General features: G+C 45.6%; 1 protein-coding gene across 1 annotated transcript in view; it reads left to right on the forward strand.

The window, feature by feature from the left end:
• EDAR (ectodysplasin A receptor) overlaps positions 1–15,596 on the forward strand; it is a 49,394-nt gene extending 33,798 nt beyond the window's left edge. Inside the window, exons 5-11 of the mRNA XM_006883822.1 lie at positions 513–599; positions 2,376–2,498; positions 2,619–2,693; positions 3,041–3,113; positions 6,542–6,701; positions 7,995–8,055; positions 15,251–15,596. Coding sequence (XP_006883884.1) covers positions 513–599; positions 2,376–2,498; positions 2,619–2,693; positions 3,041–3,113; positions 6,542–6,701; positions 7,995–8,055; positions 15,251–15,573 — 902 coding nt within the window. The 3' untranslated portion in view covers positions 15,574–15,596. The remainder of the gene's footprint in view (positions 1–512; positions 600–2,375; positions 2,499–2,618; positions 2,694–3,040; positions 3,114–6,541; positions 6,702–7,994; positions 8,056–15,250) is intronic.
• Positions 15,597–16,106: the final 510 nt, after the last annotated feature.

Raw genomic sequence — 16,106 nt, forward strand, 5'->3', positions numbered from 1 at the left:
ACCACTGATTCTTCTTCACTATTCCCAACTTTTGCATTCCAGTCACCCATTATTATCAATGCATCTTGATTGCATGTTCGATCTATCTCCAACTGTAAAAGTTGGTAGAATTTTCCCCTACATCTTAAATAATGAACATGTTTTGCTTTTATAATTACAGTAAAATTTTTAAAATGTCATCATGAGCTATGTAATTAAAATAACTAGTCAATTATTATTTTCTCCTCATGGTACGTTTATCTGTATATCCCTGGAGGACACATCGTGCTTGGAAGAGTAGAGGGTCAGGCACAAAAGAAGGAGACAGTGCGGTGGATTGGCACGATGGCTGCAGCAATGCGCCTGAGCTCACCAGAGAGCACCAGGAGGGTGTCACATGTCTCTACCTCCATTCTCTCCAGCACATTCATACAGAGTTCTGGCTGGTGATCACACCGTAGTCCTCAGTCTTTGAAAGTAGCACTTCTCCAGCTCATCTTGAAGAACAGAAGGTGAATCTCTTCTCCTTGCAGGTGTGGGAGTCACTTCAGGGGTTTCTGCCCATCTTCCCAGCACCTCCGGCAGCAGCACCCAGGCCCCTTTCCAGCACGCCCATAAAGGTAAGGAAGGGCCCAGGTATTGATCTTTCAGGATTAAACCATCAAGAGGGAAGAGGTGGCTGGATGAAAGTTCAGAGGGAAAGAGGAAATAATTATTAGTCATGATTATGAAGCTCTTCCCCACCTCAAATCATTTCTCTAATGTGATTTAATTACCTAAGTTGCCCCCAGTTGCTGGAAGTTAATAATTATCTCAGCAAGGAGTGGAATTGATCACTCCATGGGTGTCCTCAGTCCATTAGGATGTGTTCACAATAAAAGCACACTCCCAGAGTGGCAGGCCTGTGAGCTCAGCGAAGGAGGGCGGCCCATGGAGGGGGTGCGGCGCTCCCTGGGCTTTGGTTTGGCAGGAAATCAACAGCAACTTTATTGCGAGCTTTCATATAAACCTGCTGACCTTAACACTTTAATATTCATTTTCAATAACTACATTTCATCCTCCCTAATCCTTTAGGGATGGGAATGATTGAGGAGGACAGCTCCTCAACTACCACAAAAGTCTGATATTTCCCTCAGAGCAAGACCTTGAGCTCTGGCCTCTTTTCCATTCAGACTGTTTTAATGGCATCCCATTATTTAAGCATCTTTAGGACCCAAGTTTCCGTGGGGCTTTGAGCATCTTTGAAAGATTGCAGGGCACTTAGTAGCCCCCTCCCCATCACCCTGAAAACCTGACGCTCCCTTGTCTTCCACAAAGGACATTAAGGCACTGAACCTTTGCTAGGATATATGAATCTCATTTCCTCCAGACCCCGGGGAAGTTACATGCAACACAGAGAATATTAAAACATTTATCTCATCCATACCTGCCATCCAACGATGTTACAGACACTTCCCAAATGCCTCCCCACGAGAGGTGGAGCAGCAGCTGAAACAGCCTCGTTTGGCTCTAGGTTCTGGTCCTTCCTTCCAAGCTGTAGTCTCCATCCGATGAGTCCAGAGATTTTACACTTCACTTTCCTGCCTGGGAGTTAAGAATCTCAGATCTGAAAAAAATAAAATAAAATAAAAGAATCTCAGATCTGGTTTCACAAGACTCAGAATCTTCGTGAATTAGTTCATTGGATTGGAGCATGCTTCCATGCACTTTACCCATCACAGGCAGCTATTGGTCAAGGAAGTGGGTACACTGTCCTAGGACAAAGGAATGGCTTTGGTGGGGGTGACAAGCATAATAGGACAACCCAGGAGGAGGAAGTGTGTCAGTCTTTATATTGTCTTTGCCCTGGGATTTTTAATATTCTTATGTTGACGTTGCATGAGACGCAAGATAGATCTCAACCCAAAACAAATTCTCTAGTCCCAGGAGTTGACTTTTATATACCAGTTTGCACTTGGAAATGCCCAAACTTGAATCAACTATCCTCAGGACTCATTTTTTTTGGTATGTGGGGTCTCTTTTACTCTCCCTATGCTACCTTGCGCAAGGTTCATCAAGTGATCACTGTTTCAAAGACAGGTCTGTGCAAACCACATATGAGACAGACAAGCCAAAGCTAATGTGTAAAACTGATTTGGTGACCTAAGTGAAATTCAGAAGCAAACAGGTTTGTTAAGTACTTTCCATTTTAAAAGTTAATAGCATTTTAGAACTTGGTTGTCAGACAAAATGAGCATTTCAGATGCTAAGCATCAGTTGGACACATCCTGATGGCAGAGCATTGCCTGAGGGATGTGATGGTTTCCAAGGACAGAGGGCATTGCATTACTGGGGGTACCCCTTGCCTGCAGAGACTAGAGCCCTGGATCACGGTCTGCTCCCTCTGACTCCAGGAGACCTCTCAGGCCAAGGGCACCTGGCCACTGCCCTGATCATCGCCATGTCCACTATCTTCATCATGGCCATCGCCATCGTCCTCATCATCATGTTCTACATCATGAAGACAAAACCTGCCCAAGGTGACTCCTCCTTCTTCCTGAAGCCCCGTACCCACCCGTTCCCCAGCCCTCCAGGACAGCTCCATCAGCTCACCCAGTTGATAAGCTTTGCTACTCACACTCTCCCCTTTCTCTCATCAGCCTGCTGTTCCAGCCACTCAGTGAAGAGTGTGGAAGCTCAAGTGAGCAAGGAAGAGGAGAAAAAAGAGACACAAGGTCTGCAAACCCTGCCTGCTGCCTTGACTTACACATAAGGCCATAGGAGAGATTCTGTGCTCTTCTCATCACTATGCTGCCCACCCCCCCACCCCCTCCCCAGCAGCCTGCCTTCCCACTTGCTTGCACGTTCATGTCCTGTAGTAAAGAGGCCACAGGAACAGGTGTCAGCAGCACCCACATTTTATTTACTCCTAAGCATGTAATTAGAAGAGTGGTGTCATTTAAGGGGATTTAGTCATCAGCCAATTCTGTGAACTAGGAAGTAAGCTGAGAGATCAAACTCAGAGACACAGAATCCATTTGAACTCATTCTTTCCTCTAAACATTTCCCCGCTTACCAACAGACAGCGTGGTGGTTTTCTCTGAGAAGGATGAGTTCGAGAAGCTGACAGCAACTCCAGCCAAGACCACCAAGAGGTAAGGTCAATCCTGCAGGGCCACTGAGAGTTCAGGTAGAACAGCCCATGTTGACAGTCCCACCCACTCCCTGCTGAAGATTAGGAGGAGTCTCCAGTTCAGCAGGAAGGGGCCATGGACAGGCCAGCCTATTCTCAGTGTGTTGTTGTTGTGTACCGTTATGTGAGAATTGACTCATAGCTGACCCTCCAGCGGGTTTTCAGAGGCAGTTAATCATACTGGAAGAGACTCCCCACTCTTTTACTGTACAGCAGCTGATAGGTTTGAACCCTGTGCCTTTGGGAATGCAGCATGTCTTCTTACCACTAGGACTGTGCTAGAGAAGGACTCTGGGAGCAGGGCTGAGCTAGCAGGTGGAGGAGGGCTTGTCCACCGGCAGCTAACACATCTCTCACCTGTCAACCAGCAGGGACTAGGCTGGTGTTAGAGCTGGTGGTCAGCATCTGCCTCCTCTTCTGGGATCACAACCCCATGCTTCTTCCTGGTGCTGTGTGCTCTCAGCTCTTCTACTTAACATCCTTAGTCCATATGTGGGTGTCAAAGCTTTCCACGTGCCCTATTCTTCTCTAGATTGTCATAGAAAGCCAAGGGTGTGTGCACTGTGGGTTACTGCTGCTGCTCACACTGATGCTACTCTGTTAGCACCAGGGGTAGTACTGGAACAGTGGCGATGATGTAACGTGGTGACGAGGATAACTAACGCAGGCTAGATGGTGATTCCGTGCCAGGCGCTGTGCTAAGTGAGTGAATGCAGTGTCTCGCCACAGTCCATGAGTCAGAAGCTGTGACTCTTCCCATCTGTAGATGTGTGACAGTTACACATCTCACGCAGCTAGTGAGTGCAGCCAGGTAGCCTGTGTCCACAGTTGCATTCCACAGGCTCCTGATGGACTAACATTAGTAGAGAAAGCCTGTCAAGGAAGAAGTTCCACATGTATATAAAATTTGGAGGGCCATAAATCCCACCCCAAATAAATCCAGGGTGGAGGGAATAAACACTTTATTCTTCCTCTTGGATATTCGTTCAGATTTGATCCTACTTCATCCACTGCTGTTGAGTCGATCCCAACTCATAGAGGCCCTACTTTAGGTCCCCAAGGTTGTAAATCTTTCCCGGAAGAGACTGCTCATCTTTCTCATATGGAGCAGCTGGGTGCTTTGAACTGCCAACCTTTCAGTTAACAACACAATGCATAACACACTATGCCACCAGGTCTACATTGATCCTTCAGATTCCAAAAATTGGCCGTTCGGTATTGGTTCTAAGCCAAACCGTGTGGATGGTGGTATGAGGACATCATTCCTCCACACTTCTCGCTCCATGGATAAAGGCACAGAGGTAACGAGCTTGAGTGACCTGCCCAGGGGTTGGTAAACTGGTTACAAAAAGAGAAGATGAAAATCCTCTTTGCCTGATCCCTGACCCCGCCCCCATTAATCCTTTCATCTTACCCTGTGTAAACTCATGAAAAGCCTTTTATATTTAGCAATAACAATGACTCCAGACTTTGGCGTTCATAAAGCACATCCAATAATATTATCTCATTTGAAAAGCTCCAGCATCTCTCAACAACAGCTCTGACACAAGGACAGCAAGCAACCCTAAATTCTAAAATCTTTACGTACTGGGAAAGAAAAGCAGATCGAGTGTGTTGTGTTAGTCCTGCAGAGCGAGGATGTTTAAAGGGCATTCCAGTGAGCCCTTCTCCTAACCTTCAGGAATTTGCTGTCTTAGGATTCTGGGCTTCTCTGGTGAGGGTAGCTTCTGTTCCCAGGGCTGAGTTGAAGTTCAGACTGCAGCGTGTGTATTTAGCTCTTAACTCTTGACCTGCTGGAAATGGAATTGGCCTTCCACTGGTCAGTCAGTCATAATCTCATTTTATTTAGACCTCTTTCCCTGTTTTCCTTTGACCTTTGTCAGAAAGGCGGGGGACACCTTCTGTGAATTAAGTGCCACCTATTGTCCCAGGAAAATGTGTAAATGTGTTTACTATTCGGTGCCATGGAGCCAACTTCAGAGCTTCAGAGTGTGACTATATATATATATAGTGTGACTGGGAAAAATCACCCCACAAGGACCAGTTCGCCTGACAGTCAGTTCTCACTGGTTAGCAGCTGAATACTTAGCCATTGTACCACCAGGGATACTTGAGAAAAACTGGAGAGACCTTTATTGAGGAAAAAACTCAACCAAGCTTGTGTAATTCTCATTTGAATTTGAAGCAAAAATCAGAACTTGAAAACTGTATTTGACACAATACCAAGTGACTGGGAATTCATGCCTGATACCGGCTTTCAGCTCTTGGGAACAAGGGTCTAGGGCCAGGAGATGACCAGTGCTGTGGGGGTGGCCTTATCTGCCCCTATCACATGCAGACAATGCCCAGGCCAGCGATGCCCTGCGAGACCCTGAGGTCACATAGAAAGTAAGTTTTGCCAATAGGGCATCATCCAGTGTTTCCTTTGCCTTTTAATCACTGTCTCTAGAGTTGTGTTTGTGTATGGGCTTTATGATTGTAAGCCAGTTATTAGCAAATACAATCCTTTTTAAAAAAAAGTCTTCTGCCAAACCACAGGAAGCAAGTGAGATGCTTTTAAAGAGAACATTGTTTTTAATATATTTGAAGTTATTTTAATGAGCTGTGGAAAGTCTTTTCTTGACTAATTTCGTTTCTTTTAAGAGTTCAAGGTCCAACCCACATGTGCTTCAGGCTAGATACCCTACCCTGTGTCTAACTAGCACAGACGCTGGCAGTCAGCCTTGGTATAAAGTGAGCCCAGAGTCTTGGCATATTGGTCTTTACCACCGTCTGTGGAATTCCCTGAGGCCCTGACCCCGGGGCACCATTCCATGATGTCCATGCCTCAGCCGGATCACCTCCCTCCCCCTCGTTACCAAGAGAAAAGCATTTTCACACTCATGGTTCTAATCGCTCTAGGCCCTTGTTTCTGAGCACATGCATGGATGCAGTGCCACCTACAGAAACACAAAGTCAACTTTGAGATTTGCTTGGAGTATATATCAAAAGATGTAGCCTATTCAGGATAATTTTCTGAGCATCCACACTATGTCAGGCACCATAGGAAGGAAAGAAAAATGACCAGTTGCAGTCCCCATCCCCACTGGCAAGCCCAGGCCCCCTAGAGCTGTTCACCCTCTCTCTCCTCCAATCTCCCGCTGGCCCCTCTGTGGTTCCTTTTACCACAGAGAGCAGCTGGCCACTAGCCTGAATTGAGGTCATTGTTTTAAAAAGGAGCAGAAAGCAGGCATGTGCCTTTCTTATCTCGTGCCCCCAGCACCTGCTAAGATGCTCAGTAAAAGTCCTGTGAACAAATGGTTGTGTCCCTCTTAGCCACATCTTGGCCATTAAGGTATTCACAGAGATGCACGTTCCCAGATCCCATTAATGCTGCTCTTGTTTCTCCAGTGAGAATGATGCCTCGTCTGAGAACGAGCAGCTGCTGAGCCGGAGCATGGACAGCGATGAAGAGCCCGCCGTCGACAAGCAGGGCTCTCCAGAGCTGTGTTTACTATCATTAGTGCACTTGACACGGGAGAAGTCTGCCACCGTCACCAAATCAACCGGGGTGAGGCACTGGCACGCACACGCCCTTCTTCCACTAACAGCCCCGCTTTATTGGGGCATCTGCAGGAGAGAGCCGTCTGATTTATGGTCAAAAGACAGACATTCCTTATTTAATAAGTTCTTCCGTGAGATAAGGAGTTTCTCCAACAAGTCTGTGGTAGGAAACCTGCATAGAGTGATAGCTATGAAACACCTTTGAAAATTTTTTTAAAAGCTTTCTTATTATATAGCTTTATTGGAGAAAAATGAGAATAATTATCAAAGAGAAGGAAATGAAAATCCCTTGGAATGCCACAGAATAGAAAGCATCTTTGTAAATATACTAGCAAACATCTAACTCATCTGAGACACATGTGCCCACACATAGATGTATTTGTGTGTGTCTGTGCATATGTATATACATATATACCTACATATAACAAATTCTGTACATGTATTTTTAATATAAAAATAAGATCACATTTGAAGACTGTCTATATTGTTCTACTACCTAAGGTAGGCAGTCTTGAAATACTGTAGCATGGATTTTGTGGGTAAAAGGTTAACAAACCTTTCTCCAGGCTATATTTGGTTAACTTTGTAGCTCTGTTGCTCTGGTAACCTAATAAAAGTTGGCATGTTAACTATGTTGCTAGGCAACCTTGCTCATGGTAAAAATGGCCCCTGATTGGTAGACTGGCCTGGAATCCTGTTGAAGACGTGAGTACAGACATGATGGCAATAACTTGTTCCTGGGTGTGTCACTTGCAAGGACCTTAGAGACCTGTGCAATTGTTGTGAGAGACACTGGTTCTAGTGGTGCGTAGACCTTTTAAGCCAGGACAACTCTGTACCTATCAGTACGGCATGCCCTCCCTGACCGAGCTCTCATGTGGGGAGATAAGCACTCCTGTACACCACTGTCTGTCTGGGCTTCTGTATGAGCTGCTATAAGGAGTCTACCTGCCCTGCTCGTGTACTGAACTCCCAAAAGACATCCTTCTAAATAGACAGATACCTAATGTGGTCTCTAGTGCTCTGGAGAGTTTGGATGTCCCATTGAGCCCAAGCCTTTCTGGTGGACACAGAAGGTGTTTTTATTAGGTAACCCAAAGAAAAGACTTCCTCTTTCTAAATTTTGGATGAGTTTCTATACCAGAACATGGTATATTTCTGATTGAACATTTCCTAGGCATAAGGGAAAATAATCTGTTAGCTGATACTAAGAGTTTGGATTCTTTGTCTGTTATCAGTCCCCTCTCCCCCTGCCTACCTTTTTGAAAAATAACATTATTTTACCTTTTTCCCCCTATAGATTCAAAGTCGAAGGAAAAAGATATTGGATGTGTATGCCAATGTGTGTGGTGTTGTAGAAGGTAAGCATGAAAGAAGCATTTAGAAAACTCCTACCCTAGGCTGTTAAGTTACCCAATTTTAAGTAAAGGGCAGGAATGTTCTGAAGAGCTTCCTTTTACCTGTCAATGGTGAGGCAAGGGTTTGACAGAAGAATCTTGATGTTTCTATGAACTGAGTAATGCCACCTGACACCCGTCATATTCCTCAACAGGAATGGCTGGCTGCCACAGTGCTGCATGGGGGGAAAGTTGTATTGGGCTCCAAACAGTTTCAACCCATTTCCCCAGTATTTCCTGTTCCTCCTAACCTCACTGGGAACTCTAGTGGCTTAGTGGTAAGGAGATGCGCTGCCAATCAGAAGGCATATGGTTCAAATCTGCCAGCTGCTCTATGGGGAAAAGATGGTCTGTCTCTTTCCATGCAATTTTCAGCCTCTGAAAACTTGCAGACAGGTCAGCAAATGAGTCAGTCCTGGTACACAACAATTTCCATGTGGCCTGAACGGGGAGGGTGAGGTGAATGGGGCCTCGTGTACCTCCTAGATGCCTCACTCTCCATTTGCTTTGCCTTCTTTGAAGATGGTTGTCAGTAATTTATCTAGTAAATAGTAGTCCTGCACTTCCTGCTAACTGTTTATAATGCACTTCTAGAACTTCCCATTTTCCATCTTCAGATGCCTTCTTCAGCTTTGCTCCATCTAGTAAATTCAAACTGTCAACCTTTTGGTTGGCAGTCCAATATTTAATCCATTGTGCCACCAGGGTTCCTCTGTAGTAACTGTAGTGCAAGTGATAATACTGAAAAACCCTGCAACTCCTTGCTGTCAGTTCAAGAACCCACTCATAGCTGACCCTCCAGCAGGTTTTCCAAGGTGATAAATTGAATGGGAAGAGACTGGCCATCTTTCTCCTGCAGAGCGCCTGGTGGATATGAACCACCAGAGAGGCACTGCTTTTGTATTAGCAATGCAACTTACTAAGGGCTACCCACCCTACCAGCAGTCCTCTCCAGGTACTAATGTTGTTGTTTTTGTTGTTGAGTATCATCAAGTCAAAGCTGACCCATAACTGGCCCTCAAGTGGGTTTTCAGAGGCAGTGAATGGCACAAGAGGAGATTAATTTTTCTCCCCTGGAGCAGCTGGTGGGTTCGAACTGCATATCTTCAGGATTGCAGTGTAGCTTCTTACCACTAGGTCACCAGAGCTCTCTACAGGTAATAATTGTTGTTGCTGTTGTTATTGTTGTTGCTGTGTGCTATCGAGTCAGAACCAAGCCATAGCTGACCCTCTGGTGGGTTTTCAGAGGAAGTTAATTGCACAGGAGGAGATTGCCCATCCTTCTCCTGTGGAGCAGCTGGTGGATTTGAACCACGTGACTTCAGGATTGCAGTACAGCTTCTTACCAATAGTCAGGCCAAATACTCCTCTCCAGACAAAACCACATTACTAGGCAGAGAGGGAAGAAATCAGACAGATTCAGGACTGAAATTGCTCGGTGCATCTTACTAGCTGTGTGACCTCAAATCATTTGACTTCTCTGAGACTTCACTTTCTTTGTCTGGAAAAATAAAAATACTGCTGCCACCACCATCTGTCACACGGTGAAAAGGGAGTGTGAAGATGGATGGAAGCACCTAGTGCCCAGCTGTGAGGATTTCTATCCCTTGCTCACCCCTCTTCTCCCAGAGGCTCTCCTGTGGCTTCTCTTCTGCCCTGGGTGACTCATCCAGGGTCAGAGGGCAGAAATCCCTGCTGTCTGTGTGGGAGCATCCACACATTAGAGCTGCGGGCACTTTAGAGTCAGAGCCTGCCAGGGAGGCACCACGGGAGTGTGACAGCAGTTCGGGCTGCCTACCATTGCTCCCTAAAAAACACAAGATGAGGGGGGCCGCTTGGCCACAACTGCTTCACACTGTTTCACTGCTGTTTCCATACCCCCACCCAAACCACTGCTGAGCTTGTTTGCAGAAAGCTCCATGCTCATCACTGAGGCGGAGAACTTCCCCTCCAGGCTGGTCTGGTCTGGTCGCCCTGGCACTCTTGCTGTGGACTTTCCCCTGTTTGGACAGGACAGCGAGAGTGCAGCCATTCCACTGTGTGAGCTGAATGCCAGCACGCTGAGCCCCAGGGCAGGTTTGTGGGGTGCATTCTCCGTAAGCCAAAAATAATTCCTGAGTTCCAGGGGCTCTGTGGGACTGCCTGTGGACATGTGGCATCTTGCCGTAGATGTACCTGGCCCTGGGTCAGCCTGCCAGGCCCAGCCTGGTGGAGTCAAAGGCTGCTGGTGACCCACTGGAGAATGCCTTGAGGTTTTCATTTCATCAGTCAAAAAGCCCTTCTCTGTTCCCTAGGCTGTCTTGGCTTTAAGAGTCAATATGCCTGAGATGATGATGATTTTAAAATTAATTGCAAGACTCATGGGGAAACAGAGGTTCCTCCATTGAAATTGAGCAGAGGAAAGTCTGAAGCCCTGTTTGTTGACCATGCGCCCCTCCAAGGGAGCTCTGATGGCATGGTCTGTAGGGAGTTACACTGTTAACATGAATTTGGTGCCTCTCTAGCGGTTTAAGTCAGCCAGCTAATCCTTGAGAGAAAGCTAGTTAGTCTCTTCCCATGTCATTTACAGCCTCAGAAAACCCACTGGAGGGTCAGCTATGAGTTGGTTCTGACCCAGCAGCAATGAGATTGTTGAGTCTTGCATCCCTGGAATATAGGTCCTAGAGTTTCACAGCAATGCTGACCCATAGCCAGGGCTGAGGATGTTGGACCTGCCGTTCCCAGAGTGGTACGAATGAACTTCATTGTAACCTGAGAAATCTTACAAGTGTTTTGACCTAGCAGCAGGTGCCCAAAAACAAAGCTCAGAAGTCAGAAGGGGGCAGGAAAAAAGATGAAGGGAAACCAGGAATTCAGGGAGGAAGTGAGAATATGGCATAATATTGAGCGATTGCAACTAATGTCAGGAAACAAAAGAAAATGTGTATAGTATTGAATGGGAAACTAATGTGCTCTGCAAATGATCACCCAAACCCCAGGATGAATCAGTAAGGTGCCTGCCCCAGGATAAGGTTTTATAATCTAGAGTTAGGTCCAGGTATCAATAGATTTTTAAGTCATCTTTTTATGTTAATATAATTTAAGAAAGATAGGGTGGTAAGAGACATTACACACAGACCTGATGTACTTTTTTACATAGTTTCCCAGAGTGTAATGTCTTACACACTCTAGATCAATGTCACAGCCAGAATATTGACATGGACACAGTGAAGATAAAGCCTTTTCCATTGCCCCAAGGACTCCTCACATTGCGTTTTATAGTTATGTACACCAACCCGCTCTCCAGGGTCAACCAAGGGTCAGCTCTGACTCAACAGTACCTAACAACAACTCACACACTGGAGGGAATGCTTGTGGCCTAGTCTGTAAGGAGTTGCACTTCTCACTCAAGGGCAGAGCTCCTCAGGGGGTTCGAATCTGCCTGCAGCTCCTTGGGAGGAAGATGGGCAATCTCCTCACATGCTATTAGAGACCTAGAAAACCACTGGAAGGTCAGCTAAGAGCCAGTTCCAAGTCATTGGCAGGAAGTTTGAGTTTTGAGGGATTAATATTTTTTTTCTTCACTCAGCTTAACTCTCTGGAGATTCATGCAGGATATTGGTGGCACTAATAATTTTAGTAGCTTTCTTTTCATTACTGAGTATTATTCCATAGTTCTACTTGTTTAACCATTTGACTGGTAAGGGACGTATGGCTTGTTTCCAGTCCTGGGCTGTTATAAATAAAGCTGAATATTCTTGAACAGCACAAATAACAGCACTGATATGCTCTTTATGTTTTAAGGGGAAAAAAATCTCCATTTCATTCTTTTTTCTTTTCTGGAGTTCATTTTCATCTGTGTCAAACATGTTTTGATTTCTCACTGACATTTTTATGACACTGCTTTAAAATCTTTGTCACAGAATTCTGACATCTCTGTCACTGCAATGTTGGCATCTACAGATCACCTTTTTTCATTCAGTGTAACATCTTCCTGGTTCCACAACTTCTAACGAAAACACAGGCATTTTCATACTACATTGTGAGACTTGAGGTCTTATATAAATTCTGACATCTCTGTCACTGCAATGTTGGCATCTACAGATCACCTTTTTTCATTCAGTGTAACATCTTCCTGGTTCCACAACTTCTAACGAAAACACAGGCATTTTCATACTACATTGTGAGACTTGAGGTCTTATATAAATCTTCTGTTGGAGCTTCCTTTGCCTGACACTATCTGGTCAAGGGAGGATGGGCACCACCTTTTAACTGCCAGGTAGAGATAGAGGCCCAGGCTTCCCGTGCAACTTCCATTGGCCTGGATGGGGCACGCTAATGAGGGTTTCAACTCTCATGTGGTCTCCATGAACATTATTGTTGTTATATGCCATTGAGTCACTTGTGATTCATGCTGACCTCATACACAATAGCTCTGAACCCTGCTCTATCCTGAGCCCATCTCTCTGTCTCTGACACACTTACCTTCATTATCATGTTATTATCAGTTTTTATGTTTATTATCATGTTTATTATCAGTTAATATGTCAATCCATCTCATATGGGGTCTTCCTCTCCTGTGCTGTCTAAACATGATGTACTTCCCCAAGGACTGGCCCCTCCTGGATACATGGTCAAAGTATGTGAGATGGAATTTCAAAATTCTTGCCTCCAAGGAGCAGCTTGGTTTCACCCTCTCTAGGAAAGACCTGTCAGTTCCCTTGGAATGAGTCCTTGGAACGAGTCCTTGGTATGTTCCATACTCTTCTCCAACACTACAATTCAAAAGCATCAATTCTTCTGTCTGTAGTGGGGGTGATCATTGTTGCTGAGTGATGGTGAAAGGCGACTCCCTTCTCATCTCAGTGGAGGGAGGCTGCAGCTCGTTTTGGCTGGGTGTGCTTGGCCTCTCCATTTGGTCTGCCCTGACACTCCAGGACTTCTGATGGGGCCTTAGCACGTGGTCTGTCCTGAGACTCCAGGACTTCCAAGGGAGCCTTAGCACATGGTCTGCCCTGACACTCCAGGACTTCTGATGAGGCCTTACCACTGACTGGAGAAGATGATAGTCCTGGCTTTCTATATGGCCCCTCATTAGGGAACCATCTTACAGCTTCCTAGGATTCCAAGTCTAGGCTTCCCACTTAGCCTTTGCTGTTACGGATAGAGTGAGACCATAGTGTTTTCTATGGTATTTAGCTGAAATGGGTTAAGTGCTCTCTAAAAAGTTTTAATTTTGGTTTTTGCTGGGCTGCTTCTGTCTTGGTGGTTTGGTTGAAAAAGGCAAGCTTTTGTTGGGGCTCTTTGCCAGGCTAACTGGTGTTTGAGTTGCTGGCTTCTCAGGCTAACTGTCACGTTCACCCTGGCATCTCGAGATTTCTGGCTGTTGTGCTTTCTCGCCGTTTTTCAGGGTCTCCCTGTGTTTGTTTCATTGATCTCCTATCTTTTCAACTGTACTTCAGTTCAGCCAACTGTTGTGTCAATGCCGACTCCTATAGTGACCAGCTGTTGGGTTTCTGAGGCTGTAATCTTAACAGGGGCTGACTGGGCATCTTGCTCCTGAAGAGCTTCTAGTGGATTAACTGACAGAGACACACTGCCTTCTGGTGAGCAGGACGACATCACCAGAGCTCCTTTAATTATGGGAAATCTAGGGGGAAGTGCATCTACTCCATATTCCTGAAAGAGGAATTGCATTAGTGTTATTGAAATGCTCCTCAAGTGAGTATCGGGCACAGTGAGGATTATAAATCAACAGACTTCTACACTGGCAGTCAGTTTGTTCAGAGCCTTTGGGTTGTCATTCAAAACTCTCTTCATAACATGACTCCTCCTTCTTGTTGTGTACTGTAGAGTCATAACCAACCCATAGCTGACCCTCCAGTGGGTTTACAGAGGCAGTAAGTCACATGGGAGGAGACTGTCCATATTTCTCTCATGGAGCAGCTGGTGGATTTTGAACCACACACACAAGATGTTGGCAGCACAATTCCTTGCCACTGAGCAACCAGAGAGCCCCTAAAAGTGCCTGTTGCAGTAACATGGAAACAGCCCAAATGTCCAACCACAATTGGACGGATTGAGAAATTGTGGCACATTCATACACTAGAATACCATGCAGCACTCAAGAGCAACAGTTTTGAAAATTATTACATAACTTGGGAGGGAGAGGAGAGCATTATGCTGAGTGAATTAACTCAGTCTTATAAGGACAAATACTGCATAAGGCCATTTTTGTAGAAATAGAAAGATAACTAGTAAAACGTGTATGAGGATCCAAGGTGGGGAGGATGGGAGCAGAGGGGTGAGGATAGGCCTGGGTGAAATCATATGGTCACACAATTTGGTGAGTGAAGGGGGTGGTTAAAGGAAATGGGAAAGATCTAGTGGGGATCTGGAAAGAGAGGGCACAGTTCAATGATGGCTAATTCTATAAAACAATGAATGGGAATGATAGTGTGAAACACAATATATACTAACTTTGTAAGTAAACCGATAGAAAATATTTTTTTAAAAAGAAAAAGAAGTAAAAAAAGTGACTGTTAGTAGTAGTTGTTGTTAGGTACTGTCAAGTACAACTCTTGGTGACCAATAGAACAACAGCTCTGAACTCAGTTTTCTCCTGTGGCAGCCTCCCCGTCTCTCTGATAGACTTGAGCTGATTGCTGCAGTTACTGTGTTAATCCATCTTGTTGGGGGTCTTCTCTCTTTCTCTCATCCTCCACTTTTCCAAGCATGATGTCCTTCTCCAAAGAATAGCCTCTCCTTATACCACATCCAAAGTATGAGAGACGACTAGGGACTACTAATGTGCTAATATTCTCCTTTACATTCCTCCTCAGCTTCAGCCGTAAGCATGACAGGGCTTATCCAGCCAAAGTTAGTCTGAATGAAAGGCTTTGGAGACTGCTAAAAACATCCTCTGTAGGGATTGCCATAGCAGTCAAGTTCACGTTTACATTTGGAGTGAGGGCGGGATCACCCCTGGAATTAGGGAACAGGCAGCTTCTCTGTGACAAGGTTCTGAGTGCTGCTCCCTTAAGCTCTGCACTTGCTGCATCTGTTTTTTTGGAATCTGTGTTTTACTCCACAATATGAAACCTTTTAAACTATTTTAACGGTGGTGTTCTCTGTTGACTGCCACCCTGTGGTGTCTGACCGTGACCCTTTCTCTCTGTAGGTCTCAGCCCCACGGAACTGCCATTCGATTGTCTTGAGAAGACCAGCCGCATGCTCAGCTCCACGTACAGCTCTGAGAAGGCCATCGTGAAGACGTGGCGCCACCTTGCCGAGAGCTTTGGACTGAAGAGGGACGAGATTGGGGGCATGACAGATGGCATGCAGCTCTTTGACCGCATCAGCACGGCTGGTTACAGCATCCCCGAGCTGCTCACGAAGCTGGTGCAAATCGAGCGACTAGATGCTGTGGAGTCCCTGTGTGCAGACATACTGGAGTGGGTGGGGGTCGTGCAATCGGTCCCCCAGCCACTCCCCACATCGTGAAGGACATGACTGTGAACTGTTCTTCTTTGAAATGAGCCAAGGGACCTGTCTGAGGGCTCTGGAGCTATGAGCAGTGCCAATAGACTGCCAAGCACCAAGGCTTATTGTGATACTAGGATGCACTTCAGGCTGTTCCAAGGAGCAAGAAGAAGGGAAGCCTATTTTTTTTCCCATCTAACAAAAGATAAAGATCAAAGCTGGGATGCTTAGCCATACCTTGCCAGGCAGAAGAAATATTTATTCATGTAGCTAGCCAGCAAGCCACTCATTCATTCCACAGACATTGCTGAGTCAAGATGAACCAAATGATACAAGGAAGGAAAGATGAATAATCTGGTCCCTGTGTTTAAGGAGTTTACAGTCTTGTAGGTGACCTAAGGCATGTGTAAAAACTGAGCGGGCAGATGGTCAGAAAACAGTATCAAAGCCTTTAAAGAAGGAGGTAGCTTCCCACTGGGGGATGAAGGGGGGGCTTCCTCAGGAAGAGTAGCTCCAAAGTTTTGGGAAATGGCTACAAAATGCAGGTAACTCAC

Source organism: Elephantulus edwardii, unplaced genomic scaffold, assembly GCF_000299155.1.
Source record: "Elephantulus edwardii isolate Elephantulus edwardi_28Jun2011 unplaced genomic scaffold, EleEdw1.0 scaffold00030, whole genome shotgun sequence".
Lineage (NCBI taxonomy): Eukaryota > Metazoa > Chordata > Mammalia > Macroscelidea > Macroscelididae > Elephantulus > Elephantulus edwardii.